The sequence below is a fragment of the Mesoplodon densirostris genome, chromosome 16, assembly GCF_025265405.1.
Source record: "Mesoplodon densirostris isolate mMesDen1 chromosome 16, mMesDen1 primary haplotype, whole genome shotgun sequence".
NCBI classification, from domain to species: Eukaryota; Metazoa; Chordata; class Mammalia; order Artiodactyla; family Ziphiidae; genus Mesoplodon; species Mesoplodon densirostris.
Genome location: NC_082676.1, coordinates 54560333 through 54583376, shown reverse-complemented (window position 1 = coordinate 54583376; position 23044 = coordinate 54560333). Strand labels below are relative to the sequence as shown.

The 23044-nt window shown below is 43.1% G+C and overlaps 1 protein-coding gene across 1 annotated transcript in view; it reads left to right on the top strand.

Moving 5' to 3' along the window:
* Window positions 1–15756: 15756 nt before the first annotated feature.
* Window positions 15757–23044, top strand: part of BMERB1 (bMERB domain containing 1) — a 115734-nt gene continuing 108446 nt past the window's right edge. The window contains exon 1 of the mRNA XM_060077933.1: window positions 15757–15952. Within this exon, the coding sequence (XP_059933916.1) occupies window positions 15847–15952 (106 nt within the window). The 5' untranslated portion in view covers window positions 15757–15846. The remainder of the gene's footprint in view (window positions 15953–23044) is intronic.

The window sequence follows — 23044 nt, the reverse complement described above, 5'->3', positions numbered from 1 at the left end:
AAAATCAAAATGAATAAGTTTAAATCTCTTTTGAAAGAGAATATAATGTTGGCCAGTAATCTGCAATTCAATTCACATAATTATATCATCTATATTAAATGTGGGATGTGGGTGCATTTCAATATGTTTGATACAATGTAGGGTAATCCTCTAAAACAAAAAGTGTCTGGGTTTTACAAAGGTTTAAAAATAGTTCTGCTGAAGTCAGGCAGCATCCAAAATATTGTTTCTGGATGGGTTCCTGAAGGGAGAAGGACAAGGTTTTGAGATATGGAAGATGCTAGAATGTAAGATCCACATGGAGTATCCAAGGAAGACTTGGGTGAAAACCCAAGGCTGACAGGATAATCAAGGACAGAAATTAGAGGCAAGGGAGAAAAAAAGAAAAAGCTTTTCTGAATCATCATGAGTATGAAATAATTTGTTATATAGTGCTAAAGAAATCCTACCTTTTTCAGTTGTCAGACCCAGTAAGTCATCTCATGTCACTCTTCTGAGAATGAACCCTGGCAGTGGCTCTCCATCTCACTCTGAGGAACAACCAGGATTCTTATAGAAGCCTGGAGATCCTACCACATCTTCACCTTGACCCTCTGTTCTCAGTTCCTACCACTTCCCTCTCTGCCTCACATTCTCCAGGCACAGTCTTATTTAGGGTCTGTATTATTTATCTGTTGCTGTGTAACAAATTACCCCAAAGTGTAATTAAAAGAAAAAGCATACATTATCTCACAGAGTTTCTGTGGGTCAGGAATCTGGGAGTGGCTTAGCAGGTTGGTTGGAGCTCAGGATCTTCCATGAGGTTACAGTCAAGATGGCAGCTGGGGTTGCCGTCTGTGAAGACTTGACTGGGGCTGGAGGACCCACTTCCAAACTCACTCACCTGGCTGTTGGCTGGAGACCTCAGTTCCTCACCACATGAACTTCTCCAATGGGCAGCTCCCAACACAGCTTTCCGTAGAGTGAGATCCAAGAGAGAGAGAGAACACTCGAGAAAACACCAACACATGCCTTTTATGACTTAGTTTTCAAGTCACACACTTTGACTTCTGCCACACTCTCTTCTCCTCTCTTCTAAATTCAGCCCTCAAGGGCCTGAACACCAGGAGGCAGGGGTCACAGGGGGCCCTAATGGAGGCTGGATACTGTAGGATCCTTGCACTGGCTCTTCCCTACGATAATCTCATGGCCAACTCCCTCAACTCCTTCAATTCTTTGCTTAACTGTATCTTCTCAATAAGGTCTGCCCCTACCACCCTGGTTAAAATTGTCATTGGCCCCCCTTTGCGCTATACTCTCCCAATCCTCCTTACTCGGCTCTCCTTTATTTTTCCATAGCTGTAACGTCTTCTTCTACTATCCTATATGGTTTATTTATTTATTATGTTTATTGTTGATTGCCTGTTTCCACCCTTCTCTTCCCCCAAGCTCCAGGGGGGCAGGATTTTTGTCTCTTTTGCTGACTGATGTATCCCAAGCTCCCAGAAAAACACCTGGCCTACAATAGGTACTCAAGAGACATTTTTTTTTTTTTTTTTTTTTTTTTTTTTGCGGTATGCGGGCCTCTCACTGTTGTGGCCTCCCCCGTTGCGGAGCACAGGCTCCGGACGCGCAGGCTCCGGACGCGCAGGCTCAGCGGCCATGGCTCACGGGCCCAGCCGCTCCGCGGCATATGGGATCCTCCCAGACCGGGGCACGAACCCGTATCCCCTGCATCGGCAGGCGGACTCTCAACCACTTGCGCCACCAGGGAGGCCCTCAAGAGACATTTTTGATTGAATAAATGAAGACCATAAAGCAGAAACAGTTTATTTTTAAATTGAACTATTAGGAAATCCCTGGTGGTCCAGTGGCTAGGACTCCACACTTTCACTGCTGAGGGCCTGGGTTCAGTCCCTGGTCGGAGAACTAAGGCCCTGCAAGTGTGTGGTGTGGCCAAAAAAATTGCATTATTTACAATAGCCAAGATATGGAAGCTACCTAAGTGTCCATCAAGAGACGGATGGATAAAGAAGATGTGGTATGTATATGGTGTGTATGGCAGTAGAATACTACTCCGCCATAAAAAAGAACGAAATTTTGCCATTTGCAGCAACATGGATGGACTTGGAAGGCATTATGCTAAGTGAAATAAGTCAGAGAAACACAAATACTGTATATCGCTTATATGTGGAATCTAAACACTACTACAAGCTAGTGAATACAACAGAAAAGAAGCAGACTCACAGATACAGAGAACAAACTAGTGGTTACCAGTTGGGGGTGTGCAATATAGGAGTGGGGGAGAGGGAGGTACAAACTATTGGATGTAAGATGGGCTACAAGGATGAATTGTACAACATAGGGAATATAGTCAATATTTTGTAATAACTAAATGGAGTGTAACCTTTAACAATTGTATAAAAAATAATAAAAATTTTAAAATTGATTTAATTTCTCAATGTCTCAAATAGACAACTACAGAATATATCAGAAACTCTTATCTCAAAAAGAAAACTGGAACCCAAGCAAGTTCAGACTTCCATAGGATAGAAGAAGACAGAAATGAGAGATGAACTAGGAGTCTTTTAACAGAGGCATGCAGGGGAGAATGGACAAATCTGGCCCACAAGAGTGCTTTTATGGCAATCACACAGTTTGAAGATGGGGAATTTCATATTAAAAACCTGGGTTTCTGACATCTCCTGAAAAATCTACTTCCATTGGAGAGTTCACTATAGACTTCACTCCCTACGTCTGATGACAACCAGCCCAATGTGTTCATTTCCATTACCCACCTGGCCCCTGAAGGCATTGAGTTTGCAATCCCCTTTTTGGATGGTACACTACACTGGTGTCATTGGCCAGATAACCACACACTAATTATAAGCTTAGTTGATAAAAACATAATACAACGTAGGGACATAGTACCATGACATTTCTTGGATCTGTCCACCGGTAGAATGATGAACCTGTTGGTCAGAGATGGTCTAATTCCATCTTGCTCACTATTCAGCATGTTATATTAATAGTGTTAACATCTGATGTGGTACAGTGTGATTCAGCTTTTCTCTTGCACTTCTCATGGCAACAACAAATGTTTCCCTTCTGAGTCAGCATTTCCTAGATACTACTGCTGACCAAAATTAGACCATATATTTTCTTTTTTTTTTACATCTTTATTGGAGTATAATTGCTTTACAATGGAGTGTTAGTTTCTGCTTTATAACAAAGTGAATCAGTTATACATATACATATGTTCCCATATCTCTTCCCTCTTGCGTCTCCCTCCCTCCCACTCTCCCTATCCCACCCCTCCAGGTGGTCACAAACCACTGAGCTGATCTCCCTGTGCTATGCGTCTGCTTCCCACTAGCTATCTATTTTACGTTTGGTAGTGTATATATGTCCACGCCTCTCTCTTGCTTTGTCACAGCTTACCCTTCCCCCTCCCCATATCCTCAAGTCCATTCTCTAGTAGGTCTGTGTCTTTATTCCTGTCTTACCCCTAGGTTCTTCATGACATTTTTTTTTCTTAAATTCCATATATATGTGTTAGCATATGGTATTTCTCTTTCTCTTTCTGACTTACTTCACTCTGTATGACAGACTTTAGGTCTATCCACCTCATTACAAATAGCTCAATTTCGTTTTTTTATGGCTGAGTAGTATTCCATTGTATATATGTGCCACATCTTCTTTATCCATTCATCCGATGATGGACACTTAGGTTTTTTCCATCTCCGGGCTATTGTAAATAGAGCTGCAGTGATCATTTTGGTACATGACTCTTTTTGAATTATGGTTTTCTCAGGGTATGTGCCCAGTAGTGGGATTGCTGAGACCATATACTTTCAACCACATAAATAAGAGCAATTAAAAATGTTCTTAATATTGATTGAGTATGTAGGTCACGTAATTAGCCTATGTTCATGGTTCCTGTGCTCTGAGCCAAAGGCAGAAATACAACAGCATTCTCTGCTATGCAAGTATCATTATATTGTAATGAAGGGTAATATTAAATTGGGCTAATGAGTCATATTACCGTAATCCAATATTTCCCTTATAAAGTCCCTGAGGTTTATACAAGGAAATCTTTTCTAGTAACAAGAAGAGTGGTTCTGAGGCATGTGCCTCTCAGCACCTGGGTCTTTATTTATTAGTTGTGTGATCCTGGGTAAGGAGCTTAACCTTTCACAGCCTCAATTTACTCAGGATTAAAAGAGATCACATTTGTGAAAGCTTGAAGGACAGTGCCTGGCACATAGTGGGATTAATCGATGTTAGTGTCTTTTTAATTGACATTGATTCTTAAGATCCACAAAATAATAGACTAGATCAGCCGTCCTCTTGAAACTTATTTTCCTATATAATATAGGATCATGTAGCACATGCTCAAGCAACACTTCTTGAATAGATTTTAAGGGGGAAAGAAAAAGGTTGATCTTTGCTTCTCCTCCCAAGCCAGGCAAAGCAGATAAAGACACTTCACTTAGCATTTCTTTTCTGAATTGACCCAAGATTAGAGCAGACCCCTAAAAATATGTACTGAAATTTATTCCAATTTTAACCCCAGTCTGTAATTCAACTATATCCAGCTTGGTTATCTTATCAGTGTCGAGGACCAGCAACAATGTATGTTTTCATATTCCCTTAAGTCATACGATACTCTTTTTTTTCTTGTAATAATTTCTATAACTCTATCACATTATATTTCCCATTCCAACTGATAACATTAATTCAACAAATATTTACGCTATGTCCCAGGTGCTGTGCTAGGCATGAGGGACGCCTGAGCTGAGAAGGACCCCATTCTCAGTTTGCTTCTGGTCTAGTAGATAGACTTATAAGCAAATTACAGCTACCACTTACTGTGCGCCCACAAACTGCAGACAAGATCCTGTGCCACGCCCTTTGTATAATGTACGAATGGTTGTGATGTAGTGAATAGTTGTCAGCTGCCTCTCCAGCATCCATTTTCCACCCTCCTTCCCTACAGCTCCCAGTTCCTGTTTGTAGATCCTCAGGGAGGGTGATTCCACTCCTGGCTCAAAGGATGGGCTTTTGAGCTGGGCTTTTCTGTTTCAGTAGCTGATAGATTCTCTTCCTTGAGTAAACCACTGTGAATTAGGTTTCCTGTTACTTGAAGGAAAGCATCTTGAAGGCTACACATGACCTCACAGTAAATGGTGCCTCCATTTTTATAACTGAGGAAGCAAAGGTACTTGTCTTCATCATCAACCCAATACATGGCAGAGATATGATTTGAGCTGAAGTTCGATTGGCTCCAAAACCCACACTTTCTATGATTGTAAAATTGCTTTCAGCATTTCCAGTGCAGTGTGATAAGAAGTATATTAAAGATGTGGCAGTGACACAAAGGAAGAGATTGTTAATTCGTGTGTGTGTGTGTGTGTGTGTGAGTGTGAGTGATGTGGGCATGGAGATATTCAGGAGAAGGAATAACATGCAGAGGCATGGAGTGACTGGCTCATGGTATATGCTGAGTAAATGTTTTCTATTTCTTCTGACTTTATGCTTTTGAAAAATTTATATTGCCAGAGAATCTTAACTGGAGGGTACCAATATCTCCATGGATCCTTCAAGATAACATAAAGGACTGAGAGTTACTTCCAAAAAGCTATCATTCTAAAGCAGAGTTGCACAGATTAATTCAAACATCCCTTCTGTACTATTCGCAGGAGCTGTGTCAACTCAGTGTGGCTACCTCATGCTCAGGTAACCTCAGGTAGCTCAGGTCAACAAGTCATGTCTCTTTAATATCTCATTAGTCCATGTCCTCCTTTTGATTCCACCGTCAGTTTTTGTTTCAAACCCTCATTGTTTCTTGTGTAAAGTCTTGCTACTCAAAAATTGCGGTCCATGGACCTGCAGGCTTGACACCACTTGAGAACATCTAAGAATCTCAGACCCTCACCCCAGACCATCTGGATCAGAGGGTCCATTTTGACATGTTAAACTTTGGGAAGGGGCTTCCTGGTGGCGCAGTGGTTAAGAATCCACCTGCCGATGCAGGGGACACAGGTTCAATCTCTGGTCCGGGAAGATCCCACGTGCCGCGGAGCAACTAAGCCCGTGTGCCACAACTGCTGAGCCTGCGCTCTAGAGCCTGTGTGCCACAACTACTGAAGCCTGCACGCCTACAGCCCATGCTCTGCAACAAGAGAAGCCACCGCAATGAGAAGCCCGCGCACCGCAACGAAGAGTAGCCCCCGCTCGCTGCAACTAAAGAAAGCCCACGCACAGCAATGAAGACCCAACACAGCCAAAAATAAATAAATAAAAATAAAATAAATTTATTAAAAATAAAAAACTTTGGGAAGTACTTATGTATTTTACCACTAGAGTCTCTCAACTGATATCACTACCTCTAGTTTTATGCCACCTCCACTCCTCCATCCCATTCTCCGTAGGACCATCAACTGACCTTTCAGGAGTAACACTGAATATATCTCTAGCCTGCTAAAAATCAGTGATGAAAATTATTGTCAAGGGTAGCGATCATGAGCCCAAATTAGTTCAATGGGAGTAGAAGTAGGGAGGAAGGGATAGTCTAGGTTGATAAATTCAGATGTACCTAGGCAATATCAGTAAGATTTATAGGACAAAATACACATTTTCTGGCTTGACTGACTGGCTGGAAGGAAACTTAACACCTGTGGAAGGTTCTGGAAGGACGAGATTTAAATTGTGCTTTGGGGACATTTATTCTAGCAGAGCTGTACAACAGAGAGATGCATATGCAGTCGTCCCTCGGTATCCCTGGGCTTTTGGTCCCAGGACCCCCTGGATACAACAGCCACAGATACTCAAGTCCCTTATATAGAATGGTGCAGGTTTTGCTTATAATCTACACGCATCCTCCCGTATACTTTATTTATTTATTTAAAAAATAAATTTATTTATGTATTTATTTTTGGCTGCATTGGGTCTTCATTGCTGCACGCGGGCTTTCTCTAGTTGTGGCGAGCGGGCGCTACTCTTCGTTGCGGTGCGCGGGCTTCTCATTGCGGTGGCTTCTCTTGTTGCGGAGCACAGGCTCTAGGCGCGCGAGCTTCAGCAGTTGTGGCACGCAGGCTCAGTAGTTGTGGCTCACAGGCTCTAGAGCGCAGGCTCAGTAGTTGTGGTGCACGGGCTTTAGTTGCTCCACAGCATGTGGGATATTCCCGGACCAGGGCTCGAACCCGTGTCTTCTGCATTGGCAGGTGGACTATTAACTACTGTGCCACCAGGGAAGCCCCCTCCTGTATACTTTAAATCGTCTCTAGAGTACTTATAATACCTAACACAAGGTAAATGCTATGTAAATAGTTATAAATATAATGTAAACACTATGTAAGTAGTTGCCAATGAGCAGCAAATACAAGTTTTGCTTTTTGGAACTTCTTGGAATTATTTTCCCCCATACATTTTTATTCTGTTGTTGGTTGAATCTGCAGATGTGAAACACACAGATACAGAGGGCCGAGTGTACACATCCGGAAATATAGACTTGTGAAATTTTAGCACCCTTTTACTCATTTTACTATTTAGGTTAACTCCTTTCCAGATAGCCTCTAACCTGCATAGGTGATGATGGAAAATTGAAGAAATTGCAATAAGATTGGGTCTGTACATGTGTAGTGAATATGGATAGGAAGCAAAGATTTTGTTCCCTGGATGGAGCACTGTTGTGGAGCATCCCATAAATATCAATCTCATGTGCAAAAGGATGCTACTGGATTAATTCTACATGAAACAGTCAGATTTAGACAACATTTAGAAGTTGTGTTACGATATGCTTATTTTAAGCTATACACAAGTCGGGGAGCGTTTCACAAATGGACTTCTCTTTTGTTTATTCAGTTCATTCATTCAGCAAATATTTGCTGAGTACCATGTGCCGTTCAGTATTCCAGCTCTGATTATTTGAAAGTGAATAGAACACATTTCCACTCCGTGGGTATACCCATGAAAACATGTGAATTCTAGTAAGTTGTAGTACACACTTCTGGTGAGTGTAAGTTAAGTATGGCATTTCTGGAGGACAGTTTAATAATAGGCATCAAATGCCTTTGACAATGTGCATATCCTTTGATTTAGCAATTTCACTTTAAGGAATTCATCCTAAGGAAATAAAGGACATCTACAAAGCTTTAACTGCAAGACTCTTCTCATGGTTTTCTTGATAATCTCAGGAAGTTGGGAATAACCTGATGGTCCTCAAAACGAAGGAGATTGCTTATGTAAATTACTCTGCAGGCAGCAGGAATCCAGTGGAGGCTTTTAAGAGTGGCATTGCATGTGTATATGTGTGTGTGTATTTTAAAGATAATTTTAGGGGACTTCCCTGGTGGCGCAGTGGACTAAACTCTGCGCTCCCAGTGCACGGGGCCCAGGTTCGATCTCTGGTCAGGGAACTAGATCCCACATGCATGCCGCAACTAAGGAGGCCATGTGCTACAACTAAGGAGCCAGGGAGCCACAACTAAGGAGCCCACCTGCCTCAACTAAGACCTGGTGCAACCAAATAAATAAATAAATATTAAAAAATAATAAAAAATAAAGATAATTTTAGAAGCAATGTGGAGAATAGTCTCTAGTAGGGGAAAAAACCCAGAAAAGATTTTTTTTGCAATAGTCTGGGAAAAAGGTGTTGCAGCATTGAGCTAGAGCAGGGCAGTGGGAATGAAGAGGACAATTGGATTTTGGAGAGATTTCCAAAGTAGAATCAATAGGATTTGTTGACTGACTGTGTAAAAAGAGTGTGGAATATTTGAGAGTAAGGTACAGAGGCTAAATCTGAGATTTCTAATTGAGGTGGAGCAGGTTTGGGGGGAAATATAAGGAGTCCGATTTTGAACATGTTCAGGTTGAGGTTATAAATCCCTCCTCCTGGCTGTTGCCATGATGACTCCTGGAGGAGAAAGGAAAGCTTTGAGAGGGGATGTGGGATTGTGGTTAAGTGTTTGGACTCTGAGACTGGCCGACTGAGACTGAGTGCAGGTGCTGCCACTTACTGGCAAACTACAACCTCTCTGTAGCTACAAACCCTGATCTCACAGGACACCGTTCAGAGTATAGAGTTAAGAAGGGTAAGTCTTGTAAAGTGCTTGGTACACAGTAACCATTCAATAAACGCTGAAAAACAGAAAGCACCATAATAGAGTCCCCACATGCCCTGGGGACTTTTTTTCAGACTCCCCCCCGCCACCCTCTTACAGGCATGTAGCATTGACTTCACTCCTAATAACTTCATGCCCCAGCACAGCCAAAACACCTGATCCCACTCCTTGAGCACTTTGGGCAGAAGTACCAGCTCCCTGCTCTCCAACGGATGCAGGATTTCAGGTCCGAAGTCTTCGGCATATGTTTCCTCAGCTTCTTTTCTCTCTTCTAAGCCTCCTTTAAGAGGAATACACAGTGTGCTTTCTGGAACTCTCTTTAACTCTATTTTCTCTTCCAAATCCATTTTCCTCTTTTTATCAATTTCCCCAAGACTGCTGGATATTTCTAAGAGGAGAGAAGGACGGGGGCTAGGGATGGAGATTGAACAAAAGATAGGTTTAACTAGAAAGAGGTGAAGAATGAGAAGAGGAGAAGATGAAAGGGATAAACACTGGGAACCTTAACTGAAGGGGGTGAGTGATGGAGAAAGAGCTTGTGAAGGAGATGAGAAGGGAAGACTGGAACAGCAGGAGTGGGAACCAAGAGGACAGGAGAGAGCATGTCCTGGAAACTGGGTAGAGAGGGAGTTTGGAGTAGGGTCTGGTCCACAACGTTATATATTTTTGGAGAGATTAAATAGGATGATGACTGGAAAGAAGCTATTGGATATGACAAAAAATAGGCCATTAGGGATCTTTAGAGCATTTTCAGTAGAATAGAGAGGAAGTGACTTGCCCAAGGTCATTCCGCTAGTAAGTGGTGGAGCCAAGACGACAGAGCCCAAGTTTTTTTTATCACTCTGCTCTACAGGTAATATTTTTTACATGCCTACTAACATGTCCGAAGTGTGTCTTGTGTTTATGTGGGTTGGAAACTAATGATATGTTATTTTATTATAGAAATGAAACACTAAAACCCCAGATCTGCTTTATGAAAGTGATGCCTTCTTAAGACATTGATTACTGACTTTACAAATGAAACACACCAAAAATAAAATAAAATAAACAAATGAAACAAACCAACAAAACACCCCAGTTTTGATGAGAGAAGAGAGCTGTACTAATCCCAACTCTGCCTGATGAAAGTGCTTTGGAGTCTGCCTTGCAAGCATAAGTGACAGCTTCTTTGCAGAACAGTTGACATGGGGTAGGCTCCTGGACTGTGCAGGAGGCATGCAACCTGGTCCAGTTTTTGCATTTTCCAGTCCTTCTCAGTGAATCTCTTTCACTGCTTCCTGAAACTCCTCATCTGTGGAACTCCAAGATATCTGCTAACCATCAATTTAGGAACGTGTTAATACTGGATAACACCTATCTCCCTGGAAGGAGTCTGTAAAATCAGGAATATTATTATGACAAATGTAATGACTTCATAGAGTTGCGTATTCTGGGATCTATGTAAGGATGATCTTGATATTTTGATGACTACAGCACAGCACGGAAGCCAACTTTTAACTTCAAGTAATGACAGCAGTGATGAAATTAATAGAATAAATGACATTTATTGAATATTCTGTGCCATGTGCTGTACTAAGCATGTTTCATAATTAACCCCATTTTACAGGAAAGGAAACTATCTCTTGGACAGCTTCCATAGTTGGTTTAAGGTAAATAGCTTCCAATCATGGAGTCAGGATCTCACTCAAGCAGCCTGACTTCCATCTATGGCCCTAACCTCTAGAACTTTTTCTTCTGAATCTTAAAAGTAATGTCTCTTCTCATACAAATCATAGTTTCTGGAATTCCCACATTCTAGAAGCAACACTTCTTATATTTCTTTGAGACATGGGGAGATTTTGTTTTCCCTCTGCATTAGGCTTTTCATTGAAACACACATGAATTCTTTTTTTTTCCCAGTTTTTTTATTTTGAACTTTTGAATTTTACTTTATTTATTTTTTATACAGCAGGTTCTTATTAGTTACCCATTTTATACATATTAGTGTATGTATGTCAGTCCCAATCTCCCAATTCATCCCCCGCCCCCCCACTTTCCCCCCTTGGTGTCCATACGTTTGTTCTCTACAGACACACAGATCAATTCTTCTCTGGCTATTACACTGTTTCTATAATCAGAGTGTGTGACTGACAGGATGTGATTCAGCTGGAATACAAGGTGTAATGCCATACTGATTATGGGGGGCGTTCCACTTAAATAGCTAGTAACGTCTTTCCTTGAAATATTCAAGGAGTGTTTTCCAGGAATCAAAGAGCGACAAGGCTGATAAATGATATGCTTTAATAAAAAATGATCTATTAGGAGAAATTGGGGCTATTAGGGGAGGGACCCATTTTGTGAGAGTAAAAATAGCTTGAACAATATCAGTGCATCTCCACGTCCACATTTTTCTCCTTTCTCCATGATTTTTTTTTTTTTTTGCAGTATGCGGGCCTCTCACTGTTGTGGCCTCTCCCGTTGCGGAGCACAAGCTCCGGACGCGCAGGCTCAGCGGCCATGGCTCACGGGCCTAGCCACTCCGCGGCATGTGGGATCTTCCCGGACCGGGGCACGAACCCGTGTCCCCTGCATCGGCAGGCGGACTCTCAACCAATGCGCCACCGGGGAAGCCCCTCCATGATTTAAATAGGAATGAAAGACATATCATGGGAATGGGAAATGATCCTTCTGATGTTCTTTCATGAATATGTTTGTATTACAATTGAAACTTTTACTATCTCTCCAGATACAGAAGCATAACTGTAGTCCTACTAACATATAGCCTACATACTAGTAGCAAAATGGCTAATTCACTAAAACCCCAGGATAATGCTGGCCAAAGTACATATTAAGTGGGAGACAGAAGGGTTGGCGGGGGTGGGCTGATGGGTGGGGAGGTGTTCGCCTAGCCTAATTTTTCTGAATCGGGCAGTGTAATTGAGCCACTAACTGGGGAATCACTGTCCTGGAATCACTGTCATTGTTTTGGAAATTCCAGTTGCCACAGGACCTCAAGTGATATCCATCAACACACAAGCTGATGGGGGAAGAATGGATCGGGGGTATGGGATTAGCAGATGCAAATGATTATATATGGAATGGATAAACAACAAGGTCTTTATGTTTAGCACAGGAAACTATATTCAATATCCTATAATAAACCATAATGGAAAAGAATATGAAAAACACACACACACAAGCTAGAATGGACAACCACCATCAGGTAATGCCAAACCCCAGATAGGACCAGGACAGATTTGGATTGTGTGGCCAGACCCCTGGAATTCCCTGCTGGCCGGCTGCACAGGCTGGCCTTAGTCATTTCATTAACCTCATGATAATGTGTTGTGATTTAAATGGTTAAATTCCATTCCATTTAATTTTTTTTGTTAATAGCTTTATTGAGATATAATTCACATACTATTCAAATCACCCTTTAAAAGGTACATATTCAAAGGTTTTTAGCATATTACTAGAGTTATGCAACCATCAGCACAATTTTAGAACATTTTCACCCAAAAGGAAACCCTGTAATCTTTAGCAGTCCTTGCCTTCGCCTGTTTTCCTCCACCCCCAGCCCTAAGCAACCACTAACCTACTTTCTTTCTCTGTTGATTTGCCATAATGTTTTCTCTGTAGATAAAGAATCTAGACAGTTTATATAAATGGGATCATATAACTTATGGTCTATTGTGACTGGTGTCTTTCACTTAGCATAGTGTTTTCAAGATTTAACTGTGTTGCAACATGTATCAGTACTTCATCCCTCATTATTACCAAGTAACATTCCCCTGTAGGAATATACCACATTTTATTTATTCATTCATCAGTTGATAGACATTTGGGTTGTTTTCACTTTTTTGGCTATTGTGAATAATGCTGCTGTGAACATTTGTTCAAACAAGTTTTTGTGTGGATGTATCTTTCATTTCTTGTGGGTCTATACCAAGGAGTGGAATTGCTGGGTCATGTGATAACTGTTTACCCTTTTGAGAAAATGCCAGACTGTCTTCCAAAGTGGCTGCACCATTGTACATTTCCACCAGCAACGTATGAGGGTTCCCGTTTCTCCACTCAGTGTTGTTGTTGTTGTTTTAATTTATTTAATTTTGGCTGTGTTGGGTCTTCGTTGCTGCATGCAGGCTTTCTCTAGTTGCAGTGAGCAGGGGCTACTCATCATTGCAGTGCGTGGGCTTCTCATTGCGGTGGCTTCTCTTGTTGCAGAGCATGGGCTCTAGGTACATGGGCTTCAGTAGTTGTGGCATGTGGGCTCAGTAGCTGTGGCTCACAGGATCTAGAGCACTGGCTCAGTAGCTGTGGTGCATGGGCTTAGTTGCTCCGCGGCATGTGAGATCTTCCCGGACCAGGGTTTGAATCCGTGTCCCCTGCATTGGCAGGCAGATTCTTAACCATTGCGCCACCAGGGAAGTCCCTATTACCTTAATTTATGCTCTTATTATTATTTTTCTACTTCACTTAGGTTTTATCTCTTCTTTTCTCTTATAGTCTTTTCAGTTGTTTCAGTTGAACACAATGATTTTTTTTAACCAGTTCAACTAGTTTTAAGTGTATAGCTCAGTGGTATTAAATACATTTACATTGTTGTGCATCCATTACCCCCATCCACCCCCAAAACTCTTTTCATCTTGAAATACTGCAAATCTATACCCATTAAACAAAAACTCCACATTCTTCCCTCCCCTTAGCCCCCAGCAACCACCATTCTACTTTCTGTTCCTGTGATTTTCACTACTCTAGGCACCTCATATAAGTGGAATTGTACAGTGTTTGTCTTTTTGTGACTGGTTTGTTTCACTTAGCATTATGTCCTCAAGTTTCATCCATGTTGTAGCATATTGCAGAATCCCCTTCCTTTTTAAAGGCTTAATAGTATTCCACTGCATGGAAAGACCACATTTTGCTTACCTATTCATCCTAACCCATTTATTTTTAGTCTTACATTTTTTTTTTTTTTTTTTTTTTTTGCGGTATGCGGGCCTCTCACTGTTGTGGCCTCCCCCGTCGCGGAGCACAGGCTCCGGACGCGCAGGCTCCGGACGCTCAGGCCCAGCGGCCATGGCTCTCGGGCCCAGCCGCTCCGCGGCATATGGGATCCTCCCAGACCAGGGCACGAACCCGTATCCCCTGCATCGGCAGGCGGACTCTCAACCACTTGCGCCACCAGGGAGGCCCTAGTCTTACATTTTTAAATGCATGCATTTAAGGCTATGCATTTACTTACATCAAAACTTACAAGTTTTGATATGTGATACTCTCATGACTATCCAGGTCTAAATATTTAAAATTTTTCATTCTTATCTCCTTTTTCTCTCATGAGCTATTTAGAAGTACTTTATTGATCATAAATTTTTGAAGCCTCTTGCTGCTGGTTGATAAATCATTTTCTTAAAGCCTTTTCATACCTCCACAAGCTGTGTGGATACCAAAAGTTGCCCCAGATGATTTCTTAAGAATAACAACAAACAACAAATGAACAACACATGTCCTATAGAGCTTCTCCCTCAGCCCAGTACAAAACTACATACCTGTGCAGTCAAGAAGGTCAGTACAATAAAGAGGCTAAGTCTGGATTCAAGTGCTGACCGGACCACTTGATAAGTGTGGGAATTTGGGCAAATAACTTAATCTTGCTGCACCTCAGTTTTATCCTCTATAAAACAAAGCTAACAAAACAGTATTTGTTTCACAGAGTTATTGGGGAGTGTTTAGCACCTAGCCATCATTCAATAAATAGTACTATTTTAAAAATCAGTCTAGCTGCTGATTTTACCTTGTACTTTTTTTTTTTTTTTTTTTTTTTTTGCGGTATGCGGGCCTCTCACTGCTGTGGCCTCTCCCGTTGCAGAGCACAGGCTCCAGATGCGCAGGCCCAGTGGCCATGGCTCATGGGCCCAGCCACTCCGCGGCATGTGGGATCCTCCCAAACCGGGGCACGAACCCGTGTCCCCCGCATCGGCAGGCGGACTCCCAACCACTGCGCCACCAGGGAAGCCCACCTTGTACTTTTAATGCTGCCGTGCTTTGTTGGTTAAGATAAACCTCTGGGTTTCTGGAAAGTAAAGACCCATGTTCCAAATAGCTTTGTTATACTTATGTCCAAAATAGTTTCGTGTCTCTCTGAAGTTCATGCAAACAGATACAGAGTGGACACAGGCACCGGCAGACAAGATTGTCCCATTTTATATTCAAATTCAAATTCAAAATACACACAGGTGCAAACGACAGAGATTGTCACAAAAACGCACTCAGCCAAGCCCAGAACCCACAGATCCAGGTCCACACTCACGCTTCTGTACACTCGCCACAAAGATGGATCCATTGCCCCCAGATAGAGATGCTCTCACAAATCCCACTCAAAACCTAGCAGCACGCTGACGTCACAAGCCCCAGTATGGGCTGCTGCCTTGTTTTTACTTCCTTTGTGATGGTTCTATTTTAGTTGTTTTGTTGTTCTTCGTAGAGTTATCACCTACCCTCTTTTCTGTCTACCCAGCCCCCAAGCTCCCCTCCCCAAGCCTCCATTGCGCATGCGTCCTCATCCTTTTTTTCTCCCTCTCTCTCTCCCCCCCTCCCCCCTCCGATGCCAGTCGGCTGTCCCCGGCCCTGGCGGCGGAAGAGATGGAGCAACGTCACCAGCGCCCGGCCCCTTAAGACGCTGCTGGCTGGAGCCGCCTCCCTCCCTGCAACCCGCAGCGGGGATGGAGTAAAGGGAGACCCGTCGACCTGCCCGCGGGGATCAGCGATGGAGTTAAACCAATCTTTGTCCATCCATCTGGAAGCTGAGAAGCCTTTGAGGCGCTATGGGGCGGTGGAGGAGACGGCGTGGAAAGCGGAGGGTCTGGGGAGAAGTGAGTATTCGGGCGGGGGGTGGGACAGTTGGGGATCCGTGCGCTGGAGCGGGTGGTTGCGGGAGTGCGGGGTTGGTAGGGAGCGGACCGAGGGAAGCGCCCCCGCAGCGGGGCTTTCAGCGCTGTGCTGCGCCGCGACGCTCTCTCCTTCGAACAAAAGCCTCCGGGTTGGGCTTCACCGGGAGGCTCGGGAATCTCTAGGCAGCTGAGCCGGGAGCCTGGGGTGGACTCGGGAGTCCCGGATCCAAGCTCGCAGCCGGTCTTGGAAAGTAGGGTCTTCCCCGCAGCCGAGGGAGGAGGGTCTTTTCTCCACCCGGGATGCACTAGGACGCTGGAGCCTTTGGACCATCCTGGAAAGCGCCCACGTCTCTGGAGAGGGGGGAGTGTCCGCTGGGTTTCTGCTTTTGCTTCTCCCCTGGCGTGAGGTTCAGGGCACACCTGAAATTCCCAGCGTTTCTTCCCCTGCCTTCTCCAGGGTCGTGAGTGGGAGGGAAAGGGTTAGGGGAAGGTTAACCCTGTGCATGCCCTTCTTTCTCTCTTGACTCAAGTCTCTGGTTTGGGTACAATCCTAGAAGGCAGTTCTGAAATGGACAGACTGTATTTGCTACTTCTCTCTACGGTATTTTGGGGTCAACAACATTAACAAATAAACTAAGGATTTTTCGTTTTTAATGAATAGGATGCAGTAGTTGAAACTCCTGCTCTCAAAGTATAGAGGCAGCTTCAGGGGTCCCAGCGTCACCAGCCCTCCCTGCAAACCCCGGGCGCTTAGCAGTCCCCTGCCCTTGCACTGCTTGCTTTAGCTCTGTACCTCCATCCGGGCTGGGAAGGGCCGTCTCGCCCTTCACAAGGACCCTCAGCTTCCTGCCTTGGCACTGAGCTATGTTGGACCGAAGTATTGTGAATATGCTCTTTTCCTGTCTTCACCTGGTAGAAGATATTGTGTGTGTGTGTGTGTGTGTGTGCTTTCTCCATACCTGTAATTACAAATTAAGAAGATCTTTTTAGAATGGCTCAACTGTACTCTGGTTTTCATGGGTTCAAGTAGAAATCACAGTCAAATGTCTTAGTTCTGCACCTGGAAACCAGAGTGTGTCCAGCCTCTCTCCTTTTCTTTTCTTTCTCCTTTTAAAATATGGGTCCTTCCGTTTCATCCTTTCAAAACCCTTTGGCTTTGGTACTTTAACATGACACCAGGGCTGAGGGTCTCTGGTCTTCCTACACGCTCAAAATAATACCCACAATGGCTGCCTTTTGTTAATAGATTGCCATGTATTAGGTCTTGCCTATGCTAAGAACTTTAAATGCATCCTCTCATTCAATCCCTGGAACAGCCTCCTTGAGGGGAATATTATGACTTACGATTCCCCTTACATAGATGGAAAAATTGGGGCTTGCTAGGTGATGTGATTTAAGTGGCAGAGTCAGGATTTGAACTCAGGTTTGTTGGGCCCCTGAGCCCCTCTCTGCTTTTAACCTGAAGGTGTATTGCTTTCACATTTTCAGGAAGCTTTCTAAGTCTGTTGAGAGTCCCAGAACACATTCAGTGATTTTAAGTATGTGGCAGCCTGTTGGTCTCTGGAGTTCACGGTGGCCTTGAAAGACTACTGGGTCTGTGCAGAATAGAAGCCCTGGGTTTGAATCCTGGCTCTGCCCCCTTGCTGGCATGTGACTGAATTTATAACTAGTCACATTTTTTTAAGCCTCACTCTGCCTCTGTTCTCTGAAACGGAGATGATAATAATACATACCTTATGGCTTAATTGTGAACATTCAATAAGATGATGTAGGTAGAGCTCAAGGTAAGTGCTGAATATATTGGCTGCTTCCATTATTTTATTACTACATCTGTAGAAAGAACCTGCTTTTATCCTTTGCAAAGAATTACATAAATGAACACTCTGGACTAAAGCTGCAATGTTGGCCAGGTCCCTAATAACTCTCTTATGTTTTTTTATGTTCTCACCATTTTATTAGGAAAAATTTCAAGCATACAGAAAAATTGCAGTGAAAACCTGATTTATAGCATTTTTGCTCCTGAAATTTTTGTACTTCTAAGTCTTAGGCTGCAAACTGTTAAAAGCTTGGCGGAAAGGCTTTCTTATCCTCTCTCTTCCAAACCAACAAAGATTCTGACTCTTGCTTCCCATTCAGATGCAAGATCACAGTTTCTGATCTGCTTTTGGTGTGGATCCCCAGATCTTTTTTTTCTTTCATTTTTACCTATTCAAATTCTTCTTAAAGCATTGATCCAGAGTTTCACTTTTGAATGTAGACTTTTGATCTCTAGACTCTTGTCTGCAGCCTAACTTTTTTTTTTTTTTTTTTTTTAATTAAAGTGGCCTTTATTTTCTTTTTGGACTCTCTCTCAACTCCCAGGGGATCTGTGGATCCATCCCATAACATCTGGGGCCTCCACTTATTTATTAATGAAGTGTGAAAATTAGTACTATTGATTCTGTGGCATAATAATTGTCAAGCCAATGTCTCCAGCAGGAAATGCTGGAGAAAAAGAGAGGCCCATTAAAAAGAAGACACTCTCTGTTTAACTTTTACACATATTTAAATATTTTATGTTAAACACTGAGTAGGTGTTACTTAAAAAGACTTGAAAAGGGGAAAAAGATTGCAAAACTGGTCATTTTCAGTTAAGGTTGTATTAACCGTTCTCTTTAATGTTAGCTAGAGTTTCTAGGTAGAAGATATAAATAGTATAGTAGCTAAGAATGAGAGTTTTGAAATCAGGTAACATGGATCCAAACCAGCTCTAACACTTTGTTGCTTTGTCACCCTGGGAAAATTGCTGAACCGTTCTGTAAGTTAGCTGTCTCATCTATAAAATGGGGATATGTTGGTTTGAACCCTTGGGAACTTGCCAGCTGAAATCTGAAACTGGCCCCATACTCAGAGGGCAAGAAGAGGCCAAAGAAAGAGACAGCCACTCCAGATTGGTAGGTGGCAGGTTTAACAACAAGGGAACTTACATACGAGGCTTGTCTTGGGCGCCACAAGATCTCTGCACTGGCCCGCCAGAATCTCAACAGTTTATATAGAGGCCTTAATGGGGTTCAGTGGTGTAGCCCATCCTGGCGGTCTCAACAACATCCTACTCTCTCAAAGCTGCATCTTTGAACTGGCTCCTAGTGCAAGAAGAATGGGTGGAATATACATTTCCAGGACGGGAGGGGTGAGGAGCCTCCGATTACCCCAGTCCTGCTCAAGAGTCAGCTGGCATTTCCATCCTCTCAGTGACATCTTCCAACAGGATAGTAAGGACCACTTCAGGCTGTTGGGAGGATTAAATGAGATAATGCATATAATGCATTTAGCTCAGTGCTTGACATACAGTAAGCACTCAATCCATGCTGAATGGTTGTCACAATAGGGCAGGGGTCCCCAACCCCAGGCCATGGACCGGTATCAGCCTGTGGCCTGTTAGGAACCAGGCCATACAGCAGGAGGTGAGCAGCGGGCAGGTGAGCGAAGCTTCATCTGTATTTACAGACTCTCCCTATCATTGCACTACCGCCTGAGCTCCGCCTCCTGTCAGATCACCGGTCACATTAGATTCTCATAGGAGCTCGAACCCTACTGTGAACTGCACATGTGAGGGATCTAGGTTGCGCGCTCCTTATGAGAATCTAATGCCTGATGATCTGAGGTGGAGCTGAGGCTGTAATGCTAGTGCTGGGGAGCGGCTGCAAATACAGATTATCACTAGCAGAGAGGTTTGACGGCACAGAGACCATAATAAATCAATTGCTTGAAGACTCATATCAAAACCTAATCAGTGAGTGACAAGTGAAAACAAGCTCAGGGCTCCCACTGATGCTGTATTATGGTGAGTTGTATAATTATTTCATTATATATTACAATGTAATAATAATAGAAATAAAGTGCACAGTAAATGTAATGCCCATGAATCATCCTGAAACCATTCCCCCACCCCTGGTCTGTGGAAAAATTGTCTTCCACGAAACCGGTCCCTGGTGCCAAAAAGGTTGGGGGCTACAGCAATAGGACATAAGAGGATGGTGCCCAATGGCATTGGAGGAGATTATTCCAGCCTGCTAGTCAGTTTTTCCTTGCGTGCATTTCTTTGTAAATTCCAGGTAATGGTTGTGTAGATACCACCTTCTTCCTTATGGGAAGGTGTAGGAAACGGCTTTTGCACCCTTGGAAACCACCTAGTATTTTCTCCTTTGAGAAAGAGTCTAAGGAATTGCTCCAATCCACTTCTTTTTTTTTTTTTTTTTTAAATACATTTATTTATTTATTTTTGGCTGCGTTGGGTCTTTGTTGCTGTGCATGGGCTTTCTCTAGTTGCGGTGATCAGGGGGCTACTCTTTGTTGTGGTGCACGGGCTTCTCATTGCAGTGGCTTCTCCTCGCGGAGCTCGGGCTCTAGGTGTGCAGGCTTCAGTAGTTGTGGCACGCGGGCTTCAGTAGTTGTGGCTCGCGGGCTCTAGAGCACAGGCTCAGTAGTTGCGGCGCACGGGCTCAGTTGCTCTGCGTCATGTGGGATCTTCCCAGACCAGGGCTCGAACCCGTGTCCCCTGCATTGGCAGGTGGATTCTTAACCACTGCACCACCAGGAAAGTCCTCCCATCCACTTCTGACAACATTTTTCCACTAGAAGTGAGCAGGTTTTTTGTTTTTTTTTTACTCAGTTGGAAAATGCATAGTGACATTTCAGTGTGGTTAGATATATAAAAGTATTGCTTTCAACCAACTGTAATTAATTAGGGAAGACACAAAGACAAGGTGCCTTTTGACAAAGCACAGAGCTTTTTAAAAGCACAGTTGTTGGTGGTCGTGGCTGTTTCTTGAAAGATTTGAGTGTGCCTTAAAGGATGATCAAGATTTTGGACAGGGGAGGTGGGGGATGGTGGCACAGTGGGTAGGAGATGCCAGGAGAGATAACAGCATTGGCAAAAACATAGAGGTGGGAATAAATGTGCTATGAGTAGAAGATTGAAATAAAGTGGAAAGCTCAAATGATAATCTTTCTATAAGCCCAGGAGAGATGACAATTATTTAAAAATCCAAGGGTGTGTGCCGACTGGCAAACAGATCATTAAACTGGCCAATGTTTCAGGTTTAATAAACAGTGTGGAGACTGAAAAATATGAATTGCCGGCAGTCTATATAATAGATACTTGGGAAAGAATTTGTATTACTTTCATCTATTTGATTAAATATGCTAATTTTATTATTTCAGTTTTATTTTGTTTTAGTCCTATTTCTCTTTTCTTATTACAGAAGTAGTACATGCACTTTATAAAGAATTCAAATTCATCTGAAATATAAAAATAAAAAGTGAAAAATTACCATAATCTGCTCCCCCTTCCCCATTTATTCATTCAATAAATAGGTATTAACTGCTTTATAAGTGCCAGGCAATGTTCTAGGGGCTCAGACACATTGTGGAGCAAGACAGGCAAGGTTCCTGCCTGCATGGAGCTTCTCTATTCAAGGGGAAAGCAGGAAATGGGCTGGGAGTGAAGGTGACAGACAATACATCAGCAAATAAATAATGTCGTTCAGATGATGATGTGTTACATGGGAATTAATAGGGGAGGGATATTTCCTGTCCAGTGGTCAGGAAATGCTTTCCTAAGGAGGTGACATTTTGCCATGTAAATGTCAAGGATCCAAGAAGCAAATGCAAAGGCCCTTGGTATGTTAGAGGAAGAGACAGAAGGCCAGGGTGGCTGGAACCAGGCGGGTCAGGGTAGAGAGAGGAGATAAGTCAGCAAGGAGCCAGACTGGGTAGGACCTTGTAGGTTGTGATTAAAAAAAAGAAAGTACAGATTTTATTCTTGTTGTAGGAGCAGCTGCTGCTGATTGTCCAGCTTAACTAACATGAGCTGGTTTTTGTTTTTAAAAGGTCACATCGGCTAATAGATGGAGAATCAGACCATGGGGCAAGTGGTGATTGATGTAATCACTGTTCTCTGTAGTCCCAGGGTCCTTCCTAATCAATCCCATTTTGGATAAGTGGTAGGAATTTCCTTAGTGTGAAAGGAGTGACAAGGGTAAAGGCAACATGGACCGCCTTTTGGGAGACTGAGCATCGGGTTAAGGTTTAGGAGGTGTGCTAGTTTCTGCAGTCTCCCTGGAGAGGCAGGTGACTGTGTAACTTTATTGCAGGAACCATAATAGCAGGAAGGCAAAGATGATGAATATGATACTGTCTAGTATGTACTTTGAACAAAACCAATTATTTACATAGCTCTGTTTATTCGCTATTTTAAGTTTCATTTTTGCAAGCGTTTCCTTCTTATATGTCCATTGAAGGAAAAATCAGTTATGCCTATTCTTGGTCTCTGATTAATTATTAAACACTTATTAATAACAATAGTAGTTAGTGAGCCTGAGCTATGAACTCGAGCTTATTAAATTCTAACAACTCTATTAGGTCAGCAGATAGTTATTCCCCTTTCATAGATGGGGAAACTGAGGCTTAATGAGGTTAAGAAAGCTGAAGGCCACGAAGGTAGTGAATGGTAGAGCTCGAGCCTGATTCTAGCTCTCTTTGACTCTAAATATTCCTAGTCAGTGTCTGTTATTCGTGGCACCGCGCTAGATGTTGCAGAGATTAGAGATGAAATAAGACACAGCCCCTACTCTGAAGGAGCTTACAGATTTGGGGAAGGGGAGCACAGATGTGAAGAACATCGTGATTTATATTATAAACCGGTATAAACAGTATGAAATAGATGCTAAATGAAGGTACAAGTGGGAAACGAGCAGAAGAAGAGATTGGCTCTTCCTGGGGGCTCCAGCATGACAGTAGGAGGAGTGTTTGCACTGGACCTGAAGGCTGAGCAGGGTTTCAGTGGGTGAAGAGAGGGGAGAAGGGCATTTCAGGTGAGCTGCCAGCCTCAGGCAAGGAGGTGGAGATCCCAGAGGCCATGCACCACTTTTTTTTTTTTTCTGTTTCTTTCCCCTTGGAAAGAAACCTTGGGGTCTGTTTCACTCGTGTGAATCATTTGTTACCTGGATGATCCTGAGGGCTGGAGATAAGCACAGGTGGAGGCTCTTTTAGTGTAGCTCTTCAGAACATCACTCACAAAGCTCCCCCAAGGAT